Source organism: Molossus molossus, unplaced genomic scaffold (assembly GCF_014108415.1).
Source record: "Molossus molossus isolate mMolMol1 unplaced genomic scaffold, mMolMol1.p scaffold_m16_p_15, whole genome shotgun sequence".
NCBI lineage: Eukaryota > Metazoa > Chordata > Mammalia > Chiroptera > Molossidae > Molossus > Molossus molossus.
The window spans coordinates 16,323,513-16,336,764 of NW_023425350.1; the positions used below are offsets into that span (position 1 = coordinate 16,323,513).

General features: G+C 51.8%; 1 protein-coding gene across 1 annotated transcript in view; it reads left to right on the forward strand.

Moving 5' to 3' along the window:
* Positions 1–11,110, forward strand: part of DPYSL5 (dihydropyrimidinase like 5) — an 84,578-nt gene extending 73,468 nt beyond the window's left edge. Inside the window, exons 10-13 of the mRNA XM_036263509.1 lie at positions 973–1,115; positions 2,963–3,170; positions 6,300–6,468; positions 8,224–11,110. Of these exons, the coding sequence (XP_036119402.1) occupies positions 973–1,115; positions 2,963–3,170; positions 6,300–6,468; positions 8,224–8,309 (606 nt within the window). The 3' untranslated portion in view covers positions 8,310–11,110. The remainder of the gene's footprint in view (positions 1–972; positions 1,116–2,962; positions 3,171–6,299; positions 6,469–8,223) is intronic.
* Positions 11,111–13,252: the final 2,142 nt, after the last annotated feature.

Genomic DNA, 13,252 nt, shown 5'->3' on the forward strand with positions numbered 1-13,252 from the left:
CCCACAATTCCAAACCAAGAAATTAAATTTAGTATTTTGGTATGTTTCTTCCTAGTTCTATGATGTACTATACATTCTTTTACTAACTGGATCTATCCCTTGTTTTTCATATGACACATCCTGAGGGTCTTCCTATATCAGTAAAAATTCCTTAGAACCATCTTTTTTAGTGGCTAAATAATATTTTCTCCAGTGGAAGTATCATACTTCAGTTAATCCTCTCCTGATGTTTGGCACTTGCAGCTGTTTCGAATTCTTGCACTTAAAAACGAGGCCACAGAGAACTTTGTTCACGAGTATATGTCAGCTTTCTAGTTATTTCCTGAGGACAGATTCCTAGGATTGGATTTCTGAGCCAACGGATATGAACATTTTAAGGCTCTTGATATATCTGTTCAGTTACTTTTCAGTAGAGATAGGGACTGGGACTTCTGCCCATGTAGAATATGTGTTGTTAGTCTTAACCTATCTCAGACCAGATGCAGCATAGAGTATGAGCCCAAAGAGCTTTGACATCTTCAAGACTAAGCCACCGCTTAGGGAGGACCCATGAGGTAGCTCAGGAATCCTTTTTGAAGAGAGTCCATGACGCTGTCATGGGTGGGTGGGGCAATAAGATGCTTTACCAGAGCACAGAATGTATGTCCCTCTGTGGGTGAGGGAGGCTGCTGACTCATCCACAGCAGGCACATGAGCAGAGCTGGGTTTACAACCAGGAGGTAGATCTCCACCAGGTAGGCAGCCGTTTGGGACGAGGGCCCGCTCACTGTTGTTGCTGGATGAAGGAGAAAGAAGCAAGCGAGTGCCTGGAACCAAGCCAGGCCGGTTGGCTCCTCTGAAATGGTACCCATGATACTGTCCACCTCGGCACCATTGTTCTGACCAACTAAAAGGCCACAGGCCAGAGCCAAGGGTGACTGGGGTTGGGGGCACACGGGGCCTGGTTGACTTGTCGCTTCTGCAATGTCTCAGGTCGGAGGGAAGATGGACGAGAACCGTTTTGTGGCCGTCACCAGTTCCAACGCAGCCAAGATTCTCAACCTGTATCCCCGCAAGGGCCGCATCATCCCGGGAGCTGACGCCGACGTGGTGGTGTGGGATCCAGAAGCCACAAAGTAAAACCTGCTGCTGGTCTCCGGGGCTAGGGGACTTGGGGTTTTAGGGAACCTGTATTACAGAACTCCAAAAGCATCTCATCTTTGCACTACTTCTAGCATAGAAAAGTGTGACCCTGAGGTGTGTTCAATGTAATAAATATTTGAGGGCCTCCCATAATCCAGGCACTGGGAATACAATGTTGAACAGCTCCATCTGCAAGGGTTTCAAAGCTGCTTCGCCCAATTATCTCAAGTTCTTATTTCCATTTTACTATTGAAGAAACCAAGAGCAGAGAGTAGAGGGACTCCCCACATCACGGAGCTAGTAAGTGGCTGAACCGGACAGGCAGCCTAGCACTCAGTTCCAGGCTCTTCCGTCCTCTGCCTCTCTCACTGAGGGTGTGACTCCCTGGGCGCAGCTGAATGAATACGTGAGGTGTGTCGGGGGTCCCACCGCAGGGTTAGAGCATCATTTTCACTTGGACATTTGGGCAGATGGGAATCTTTATTAATATAAAATTTTATTCGGTCAGCAAATACAGGGGTGGGCAAAAGTAGGTTAATAATAATAAGTAGTATAATAATCAATAAATAATAACATAAGAATAAACTCTGTGTTTAGTGTACCTTGCCCACCCCCGTGTTTGTTAAGTGCTAGTGTTTGGCAAGCACTTTTCTAGGTGCACAAGCTAGTCGTGAGCAAGACAGACAAAGTGTGCTGGGATGTTCAGAATTAAAGTTGGATTACAAAGAAAGTTCACCCTGAGCACCACCATCCCTGTGCCAGGATCCCCACACTGTCACCTCTACTGGGGCCTCTGAGAAGCCCTTTTCTGCATCCTGACGCCAGGGGCCGGTCCCTGTCCCCGTAATCGGTGTGCCTGTTAGTGATTGCTGTTGGTGGAAAGACCCCTAGACTTTAGCCCAGTGTGTTAGTGTGCCAGGCCTGTTTTAAAAAATACCACAGCTTGGGGGCTTAAACAACAGAAGTCTGTTTTCACACAGCTCTGGAGGCTAGACGTCTGAGATCAGTGTTGCAGTGTTGATTTCATTCTGAGGCCTCGCTTCTTAACTTGTAGATCTCTCTTCTCCCTCTTCACATGGTATTTCCTCTGCATGTGTCCTGGTATCTCAATTTTCTCTTCTTACAAGGACACCAATCAGATTGGACTAGGGTCTGTCCATATGACCTCATCTTATTTTAATTAGCTGTTTAAAGGCCCTGTCTCCAAATACAGTTACATTCTGAGGTACTGGGTGTTAGGACTTCAATATATAAATTGGGGTGGGGGGGACACAATTCAGCCCATAACAACCAGCCTTTGGGGGATCTTTCCTCCCCACTGAGCATCTTCCCTTCCCTCTGAGCATCCTCCCTTTCCTATGATCCTCTTCCCTTACCTCTGCGTACCTTCCCTTTCTGCTGAGCATTTTCCCTTTCCTCCAAGCATCACTCCTTCCCACTGACTATCACCCCTTTCCACTGAGTGTCACCCATTCCCACTGAGCATCTACTCTTACCTCTGAGCATCCTCCCTTTCCTATGATCCTCTTCCCTTACCTCTGCGCACCTTTCCTTTCTGCTGAGCATTTTCCCTTTCCTCCAAGCATCACTCCTTCCCACTGACTATCACCCCTTTCCACTGAGTGTTACCCATTCCCACTGAGCATCTACTCTTACCTCTGAGCATCTTCCCTTTCTACTGAGCATCTTTCCTTACCTCTGAGCGCCTTTTCTTCTCTCTGAGCATCACCCATTCTCACTGAGTATCACCCCTTCCCACTGAGCATCTTCCATTCACATTGAGCTGTGGCATCTTTACCTCTTCTCAGAGCTTTCTCTCCCACCACTTCCCTCCCGCCAGGACCATCTCAGCCAGCACCCAGGTGCAGGGAGGAGACTTCAACCTCTACGAGAACATGCGCTGCCATGGCGTGCCGCTGGTCACCATCAGCCGGGGCCGGGTCGTGTATGAGAACGGTGTCTTCATGTGTGCCGAGGGCACCGGCAAGTTCTGTCCCCTGAGGTCCTTTCCAGACACTGTCTACAAGAAGCTGGTCCAGAGAGAAAAGGTAAAGTGAGGGAGGGGGAAGAAGATGTGTGGGAAGAGGTAGAAGCCCCCTGTTAGGAACATCTCATAGGATTGTTTTAAATCTCAAAGATGTTCTCACTTCGTTTTCCCACCAAATCCTGTTGCCTGGAGTGGTCACTTTGGAAACAAGAAATAGTAGGGAAGAAGCACCTGTAACAAAGTAAAATGTACTGGGAAGGGTCCCCAATTCCCCTGGAGCTGAGGGAATACTAGGAGCTGCTCACGGCTGTCCCGACATCTGGTCTCTGGGAGGACTCCTGCCACCCATCAGGACAAAGGATCCCTTCTTGGCCTGGAGTTGCTCTTCTCCCCCCTGACTGCAGTAGGCTGGGTGGGCTTTGCTGAATCCGGCCCCCCCAACACTTAAGTGGTCAGGCCTGGAATAGTTCATTTCTCAAGGGTCACAGCCAGTCCTCGGATTCCGTAAGCACCTTGGGTGTATCCCGTCCTCTGGGGAGACACGTCTACCCAAAAGAAGGCTGGCTATTCCCTCACTGCTTGGGGATTGATGTCCAGCTTATCTTTGAGCGCTGCCTAGAGAATCTGGCCTGAACCCTTATTGACAGCTCCAGGTGCTGGGACCTGCAGCCCTGGCTTCTGAGTGGAGATCTTAAGGCATCAGAAAAGAGAAAGTCTGATGAACGGACCACAGAAAGCATCCTGCTCTTTCCCCTCCCCTTTCTCTGGCCTAAAGCAGTATCACTGTGGCTTCAAAATGCTCCTGCCCAGCTGTTTCCAGATGCTGTCTAACAGGGTTGGTGCTCGTACATGGACCACAGCCGAGGGCCCAGGCCCCAGCCCTCACTGGGTGTGGCAGCTCTTCCTGCCCAGGCTCTGGGATGCCACTGGATCATCATGGCACACTTAGGAGACAGCAATCATTTTGAAAATTTTTAAAAATGTTTTCTCACCCAGCATCTCCTATAGCCTGTTTTTTTTCCCTCTCGCCCAGCACATCCCAGTCTTGTATGCACAGCAGGTGTTTAATCTATCTTCTGGAGGTAGTAGCAGTGAGGGTTTCTGGGTGAATCAGGAAAACTACACAGTCTGGCCTGTTAGTCAGCTTCTTTACAGTCCAGGGAGGGAGACCCAGTAAAACCGTCTGCATTTTAGCCAGAGGCCCTAAGGAGCAGCTCAGGGGTCCAGTTTCCAGGCCCCTTCCGGGTGATCTCTCCACCCCCACTTGACCCCCGTGTTGTGATCACTGCCAGCTCCCCATTTCCAGGTCCCGTGCTCTCCACTCGTGACCGGCTCTGACTTCTAGCAGTCGACCAGAGATTTGAAGGACCTTGGCTGAAAAGACTCGGCTGCCCTATCACTGAGCTCTAGAAATCTGCTTAATAATATCGAAGGAATAGGCCTTTTAAGAGCTGTCTCTGGCTAGGTACACTTGCTGCTATCACCCAAACTTTCTTATGATCTGAGTTCTCTAATCCTTTATGAAAAGCCAAGTCCTTTGTCCAGTTCCTCAGGCCCTCCCACCCTTGTTCCCTCCTCGAACCACCCGGAGGCTTTCAGGAGTAGCTCCTTCGGACTTTGCTCTCCCCGTTTTCTGAACACCGCGCGCTCCTGCTGGCCTGTGTGCCCCAGCCCTGGGATGACCCAAAGACCAGAAGGAAGGAAGTGTCCGTCGGGCGGGGTGGTGGGCAGGTTGGCCTTCATGCTCTGTCCGGGCCCCCCAACCAGGACTTCATTTCACCCTGAGCCCGGTCCTCAGTGGAGCCCCTCTGCCACAAGTCCAGTCACAAGAACCACACTCTGATTTCACAAACGTCCACCTGCCCTGTGCGGAGAGGGAGGGCGTGGTGGAGCAACGGGAGTGCCGGCGTCGGATGATGCTGGCTTCCACTGCCCGCCTTTGGCTACCAGATGGCACTTTAAGTGATCAGGCACAAGAGGGATTCATGAGGGTGTCTGACCACTGAATTCGTGATTCGCAAGCTGGGAGCCTTGAGGTACTGCCATTGCTTGGTTCCCTCCACTCTAGATGGAAAAAATGGATATTTGAAAAACAATCCTCTAAAGAATGAAAGTAAACAGGTCACATTTACACCGAAAGAGCAACCGCTGGCGCTCACTGGGGTTCTCCCAGGGCCGTGGTTCAGACCAAGCTTGACATTCTGGAGGCCGAGCGGAGCTGCAGATCTGTTGTCGGAGAGTATAAAGGAATATGTAGCCTGCAGGGCCTTCAGGAAATCACCCAGATCTGTTGTTTCTCTCAACAAGATCGGCAATCAGCATCAGGCAAAAAGGGCTTGTAGTCTGTCCCCGACCAGTGCCTGGGGAGGAGGTCATCTGTGCTGCTCCTCCAGACCTTATGCACACACTCGAACACACTTCCTCCTCGTGGTATCACTTTTTAATATGATTACACACCTTTACATGACCTCTGCAGTAACAGCTGCTGGTCTTTATATGTCACTTGCCATGTGCCAAAGCTGTTCTAAGAGATTTACATATATTATTTCATTTGATTTTATAACATCTCTATATGTGGTACTAATAGGTACTGTTATCATCCTGGTTTTACAAATAAGGAAATGGGCACAGAGAGGTTGAGTAACATGCACAAGATCATACAGCTTATAAGTAACAGCTGGGATTGGAACCTAGGCAGTCTGCAGAGTGTAGGCTCTTAATTCTACAGCCCTTGTGAGTACAAAATTAAATAGTATTGCTGCTGGGGGACTCTGATCTGCAAATTGACTGTATTGAACTGCTATCCTCACAAAGTTGTCAGATCACATGTGAGGGGAATTCCATTGCTCAATGTGAGGGGTGCTCTGTAAGGCTGAATATCTCAGAAGTCTACCAGCTGCCTTGGAAAAAATTCCACCAATACTGAGGGGATGCCAGTGGGCATCTCCTATGCACTCACACATGCGTGTACACACACGTGTGCAGGGGTGTGCGCACACATGCACTGTTTAGAAGGTACAAGAACGGAACTCTCCACCCCTGTGCTCAAGGTATAGGAAGCCTTTGTCACAGTAATTTGGGTCCTGAGCAGAATGGCAGGATCTGGAGTCCTCTCAGCCATCGAGGAGGCTCTGGTGGTGGTGTCTGGGCTCTGATGGTGTCTTTTCCCTTGTCCTCCGCCCTTCACTAGACCTTAAAGGTTAAGGGAGTGGACCGTACTCCCTACTTGGGGGATGTAGCTGTCGTAGTGCATCCTGGGAAAAAAGAGATGGGAACACCGCTCGCAGACACTCCTACCCGGCCCGTGACCCGACATGGGGGCATGAGGGACCTTCATGAATCCAGCTTCAGCCTCTCTGGTAAGAGCAAGGGCCACTCGGACTGGCGCCTGCATCTCCACCACGGGGGTGGCGGGAGGAGGCTGAAGGGCCAGGAGGCCCAGCCAGGCAGTGGATTTATGCTGCTTTTCCCCTTGTCTTCCTCCCCTGTCACATGTCCAGTGATGAGTGCTAGGTCCAATTTTAACCACACATACATATTGGGGGGCAGGAGGGCTCTCCCAGTCCCTAGGCACGGGCTGCAGGAGAGTCTCCCCATGGTTTCTGTTTTGGTCCCTTGAAACATCTTGAGGGCCATGCACACAGGTGGTGCCCCAGAGATGGTCCGAGGTCAGGAAGGTTAACCCTCTCTGTGCCACATGGGATTGTACCCTCATTATCCTCCCTCACCTATTCCCACGTTTGCTCCTCCCCCACCTCTTTTGCTAGGAATTGTATTACATGTAAAACAATATATAATATATGGAGTGTGTCTGTGTTCAGGAACTTTACTGTCAGCAACTGGTATCCCAGCTGTTCTGCAGTAGTTAAGGGGCGGGGGTCACTGCCCCATTAATGTCAACCTTCAATGGAGAACAAGCAGAGGCTGTACAATGCTGGTCTGGCATAGCTTTGATGGAAGCTGTCAGCACCGGAAAGGGGTGTGGCCGGGCCTCCCTGAACAGCCTTCCAGACGAGCCCAGGTGCAGACCTAGCCCAGGTGCAGACCTAGCCCAGGTGCAGACCTAGCGTGGGCTACAAGTGCTGTGCGGAGCCCCGAACAGCAGAGGATTGAGACCCTTTCTCCTGGAGTGTGGCGCTCACTGGGGGACATGAAACCTGCACACAAACCCTCCTAACCTGAGGCAAGGGCTAAACCAGGGGGACCTCTGTGCCCAGCTGCATGCTGGGGGCAGCTCCAGACAGAAGTCATGTGGTTCTTGTTTGAGGAACTGATAGCCTATGAGGAGGGGTCCTCTCCACCACCCCCCTCCCTCTCCTTAACTGCTCCCCAACCCTGAGGGCCACTGCCACTCCCACCAGCGATGGCACGAGTGCAGGAAGTCAGAAAGGGTCCATGGTGTGGAGCTCCGTGGGCACTCGGGCTTGCCAGTCCAGGTGTGGATTCCCATGGCTGCCCGGGCAAAACCCCAGACTATGGGCCCCGCTGGCCATTGGCTTCGTCTATTACCACCCAGGTCTTGGGGCAGAGCCAAGACTGAGCAGAACTCAGTCTCGGCCAACATTACGCAGCCTCCCACCTTCCTTCTGCCCCAAACCTTGTCTGTTCTAGATCAGACAGGCTGGCGACTGTCCCTCTGCACTCCCTCGGGCACCGGGCCACTTCTAACTAAATCGGATTTCAAGATGTGGGGACCTTCAGGGTGTGGTTCTTTGTTTTTCTAAAACAATGAAGCCTCCTTTCCTTCTTTCTCCCTTATTCACTGAGGCATATGGACAAAGACCCACTTGCCAATCCATAGTCCGAGTTCCCAGCAAGAGACCATATGTCCAGGCTTGGGAGCTGTGAAGGCGGCGGAGCAGGGCAGTCAATCATGGAAGTTCTGAATCAGGAAGACCTGGGTTCAAATCCAGGCTCTGCCACTCACACACTGTAACACTGGGCAAGTCACTTAACTTCCCTGAGCCTGTTTCCTTATCTGTAAAGTGGGGTGGAGTTGTGAGGATTAAAGTAGATCATACACACGGAGGGCCTACCAGCCTCCATCAGTAGAGGTGGCCGTGCTTTTATGACCTACACGCAGCCCAGCTCACCTTCTGCTTCCTCCCCTGCAGGTTCTCAGATCGATGACCACGTTCCAAAGCGAGCTTCTGCTCGGATCCTCGCTCCCCCCGGAGGCAGGTCAAGCGGCATTTGGTAAAGGCACTGACCAGTCTCCCCACCCCAAGTGAGGACGCACCGCTGCCACCAGCCCGCACACCCTCCTGCTGCAGCTGCAGGGACAGGAGAGGCTGGGCTGGGCAGCTCACCACCTGAGGGGCCACAGGACCCGGGAGCCCTCCCCATGTCTGACACGTGATTCACTGTGCTTCGAGCGACCCTAACAGGCACTTTGAGATGTGTTCCTCCTGCTGCAGTCTTTTCCTGCCCTGGCCTCGTGGGGCCCAGGAAGCCCACTATGCACAGAGCCCAACGCATAGAGCCCGGCCCAGTCCCTCCTCTCACACCTGCCTCCACGTGCTGGCTTCAGGAAAGCCCAGACTTGAGTGCCCTGCCCCTGGCTGGCTCGCCAGTTGTCCAGAGCACTTTAGCAGATGTGTTTTAACAGGACTCCTTTCCCCATCCCCTTCGGCCCCGTGGTCACCTCTCAAGTTAGACAGGTGTTAGATGCCCAGCCATGCCCAGAATGTCCTGTTTCTCCTGACTCAACTCTGACCCTGTGTGGATGGGGTTGGGACACCCTGGGTGTGGGTGTGGTTGGGACACTCTGCGTCCTTTGCCAGCTTCTTTGTCTCCCCACCCCGCCCTCTGGGAATCACACCCAGAAGGGCTAGCCGGGCGGGATGCAAGGCTGGTGCCAGGCGCGTGTACATGATTTTGTTTTGCACGTTTGGTTTGCGCAGTGGTTTGGTTTGACTTGTTTGTGCATCCTGTGAAAAATAACGGTGCTTTGTGTCATAGCATAGCATAGAAACAGGAGTAGATGTGGACCTTAGGAGATGCTGCACTCCACCAACCAGCCAGCCCAGGGAACAGGTGGGGCTGGTGCTACACTCACAGACCCTCTCGCCATATGGAGTCTTCCAGGCTGCCACAGGCCCTGTCCCGGGGCCTAGTCCCATCCCTTCCCCTCCTGGCCTACTTCCCTACATTCTGCGAGGGTGCTGGGATGCCGGCCCTGGAGACGTTTGGGGAGCAAGAAGGCCTTTTCCCGTCTCTGGCCGCAGTAACACCCCCAAACACCCAGCTTCCTGTAAACTCCCCCTGCTGGACAGAGGCCTGGCTGCTCCTCCTATGTGATTGGCAAGAGGCCCCGTGTCTGCTAAGAGAGGGGGAGCGGGACTAGGGGGAGTGGGCTAGCGAGGTACCAGGGAAGGAGACCAGGCCGGCAGGACCTGACTGTAGGGCCCGTGTTGCTGCGCAGATGCTCTAGTCTCCTGTGGACAGCACCCTGCCCGCACCGGCTGTGGCCTCCATCTCCTCCACGTCCAGCTGGGCCCTCCCTGCCTTCTAAGTTCCAAGTTTCCATGGAAACTAGAGGTTGAGTGATCTCCATTCACCCTGAGTGGACTGGGAAGTGACCCAGGCGCCTGCCCTCGTTAAGCCTTGTCCTCCCCTCCGGGAAATGATTTCATGTTGCACATTCAGTTTGAGCACCCCAGGCTGTGCATGGCTCCTGGACTCGGGCTAGGGTCATACCCTGTACATTTCTATCATGTTTTCAAAGCACTTCCATAGACAAGCTCTCAAATGCTTCTCACAACAGAGCATGTATTATCCTCTCCATTTCAAAGATGAAGCCCAGAAAAGTTAGGCCTTCTGACCCAGAAGTGTCCATGATTACCCGTAAGAGCTTGGCTGTCTACCCCAGCTGTGGAAAGGAAGAGTGGGGTGATGTTCCTCGTAGTTCCCACAAGTTCAACCAGTTAGAAGACTTACTCCCCGGGTAGGCATTTTGCTTTGCTTTGCACAAGTAGGCAGGTTGTTGTCATGAACAAAATGATGCATATCCACTGTTTGAGCCAGAACTAGTTGCATGTTGGGGGTTTGCCATGTGGTCTGAGCTGCCTCCGCACCCTCATTTGTCCCTTCATGCTCATCTTCCTCACTTAGGGGCTGAGATGACAGAGACCATCACCCAGGGAACCGAGGCAGCAAAGGCACTCATGGAGGGTGGCAGCATGGGGACAGATCTGGGCCTGGGAAACCATGACACGGACTTGGTACAGTGCACGTCATCTTGATCTCTTTCAGCCCTGGCTGCATCCTGGGCCTTGGGCAGATGCCAAAGAGCCAAGCAGTGTGGTGGCCCGTGGGCAGAGTATCCCTGCTTGGGCCAGGAAAGCTTTACCTTCTCTGAGTGCCTCCACCTGGGAGATGCATGGCCTAGGGCTCTGGGAGACCACATCTTAGAGTGGCCCACCGTAGGCCTCCCACTTCACCCACTCCTGATCCTTACATAGACCCCACCCTTGCCCAGGAGCTTCTAGATGAAAATCAGAAGGAGGTTCAAGGGACCAAATAAATGGTCAGCCCCCACCACCCGCTCCTTGCCCCGTGCGGGGCTCCAGCCAGCTCCGTCACCAGCCCCACTGGCTCCTGGTTGCACTGAATGCAGCTCTCAAACTGGTCTTGTACTTGCTGAATAAATACTGTTGTTCTTGCCTTAGCTGCTCTCTAGGTTTGTGGGGTTAAGTTACAGAAAATTGTGCTACTGTGCGTGTGCGTGTGCGTGTGTGTGTAGTGCTAGGAGTCCACAGTAGGTCTCTGTCAAGCCAATGCCGTGATGAGGGCTTTTCTAATACTGACTCGGAAACCACAGAACCGTGCAGAAACCCAAACCCCTCTCCAGCTGCCTGGGCAGCAGCCACAGCCTGGGATTGGGATGGACCCTCCAGCACCCCGGCACCCACCTGATTTTCTCACTCCTCTGTAAAAGTCATGGTGCTAAGATTGTGTCAACCCCCAAGCCAACACATGGTCCTGTGCTTTGGCCACCCATTTGAGGCAAAAACAAAACAGCCCGACACATTGTGTTCTGGTGCAGGTTTGTATTAAACTGTAGCTACTTCTCACTTGGTCTTGGGTGTGTTTCTTCTAGAAGGGGGGTTGGCAGAGGACCTCTCCTCTGGTGGCCGGGGTAAAGCTAAAGTGAAGAAGACTCAGCTTCGGTTTTCACACACATTGGCAGGTGGAAGCTTACTGCGAGGCCTGAGCAGGGTCTGCAGATAAAAATATGTTGCGATCCTGGCTGGTGTGGCTCAGTGGTTGAGCGTCGGCCCATGCACCAAAAGGTTGCCGGTTCGATCCCTGGTCAGGGCACATGCCCAGGTTGTGGGCCTGATCCCCAGTGCAGGGCATGCAGGAGGCGGCCAATCGATGTTCTCTCTCATCGATGTTTCTATCTCTCTCTCTAAAATCAATAAAGGAAAAAAAAAATGTTGAGAAATGGGAGCCTCAGTGGCCCAACAGCTAGCGGTCAGTTCTGTCTCCTGGTGGGAACAAGACCAAGGTTTGTGGTACCAAGTTTCCCAGGACACGGTTGCTACGTTACCTGAAACGGGACAATCGGGGGAAACATTAGGTATAAAAGGGGATAAAACAGACTTTCCCTACCTCCCCTTTGTCACCTGCTCTCTTGGCTACCATTTGGGGAACCCTCTTCACACAGTGGAACCCTCGGCTGATGGGACTATGGCCTTGTAAAGACCACATGAAAAAGGCTGTTCCAATGCCAGTGTGTCTGAAGGATCTTCAGGCTGTTCTCTGGCTCCCCAGAACCTCACCTTTGGATTGGCCCCCTTTCCCCCCAAACCCCATCCGCCGGCATCAGGACTCTGCCTGCTCTCCAGGCCTCAGCCAGAGGTTCACAGGAATGATCTGCTCAGTTTCCCACTGAGACGTGAGCGAAATGATCACTTCCAGTACTATGGAGCCACGTGTACTTATTCCTTAGCCCCAAAGACAAAACCCTAATGAGGGCATGTTAGGTAGTGCGGGGAAATGGTTGGCAGCAGGGGACCCTTCCTGCAAGGAAGGCAGGCTGTGGCCGGAAGATGCCGGGGCGCTGCGGCAGGACAGTGCACTGGATTGTAGTGAAACGGGCCGTGTGCACAAGCTCGAGGGTTTCTCAGCCGACGGAGGCACCAGTACCTGCTGTGCAGAACGCTGCATCCCTGGGATGGTACTGGGCCAAAGTGTCTGTGTTACCCATCTCCCCACAACATGGGAGCACACCAGAGTTTGATTAACTGCCAACAATCCATTGTGTTTGGATGAAGAATGGCATGACCACACATCTGGCAGGCCAGGTGCATAGTCTCAGATGGCTTATAGAGAAAAAATAAAAGGTAGCCAGGAAGACACTGGATGTCTTTGTATGTATGTAATCACGGAGAAATAAAAGTCCACAGACTGTAAAATAAGGCTTGATCAATGATAAGAACCTGCATTTGGGGAAACCTGAACCAGCCAGAAGCTAAGCAACCATCACCCTCAATTTCTTCACTTAGAATGACAGGATGACTTATATACAGGTCCAACCTAACACTAAGAAGTACCTTGTAGTTCATGAAGGAGGGAGAGTCTCCTGACACCCCAGGTAGGAAGAAGAAACCTCATGATACATGTGGAGGGTAGACCTTGCACTCCTAGGTTAATGAAAAGCTACCTGAGTCCTGGCTGGTATGGCTCAGTGGGTTGGAGCATCGTCCCATACACATGGGAGGCAACTGATCTCTCTCTCTCTCTCTCAATAAATAAACATATCTTTGGGTGGGGATTTTTTTTAAAAGCTACTTGACAGTATTGCAGATTACACATTTGAAGAGCTCTCAGTACTTTTCTAGTAAAATGTTAAAAGATCTAACGTTCTGTTGACACTTGATACTATCCTATGATGGAAGTTGAGTCTTCACTTTCTTCCCCTCGTATATTTACAGACCGCACATTTATACCTAAAGGAGTCTTGTCCTGGTTTGCCCAGGACAACCCTGGTTTAAGTCTTATTGCCCCAGGATAATTATTAATAGTGCCACCTTTCACTTTCAAATAGTCCTGGTTTGGATAATAAATTACACAGTCACCTTATGTGCACATCTATATTCATTAGACTGTTAATATGCCTGTCCAGGAGTTAAAATT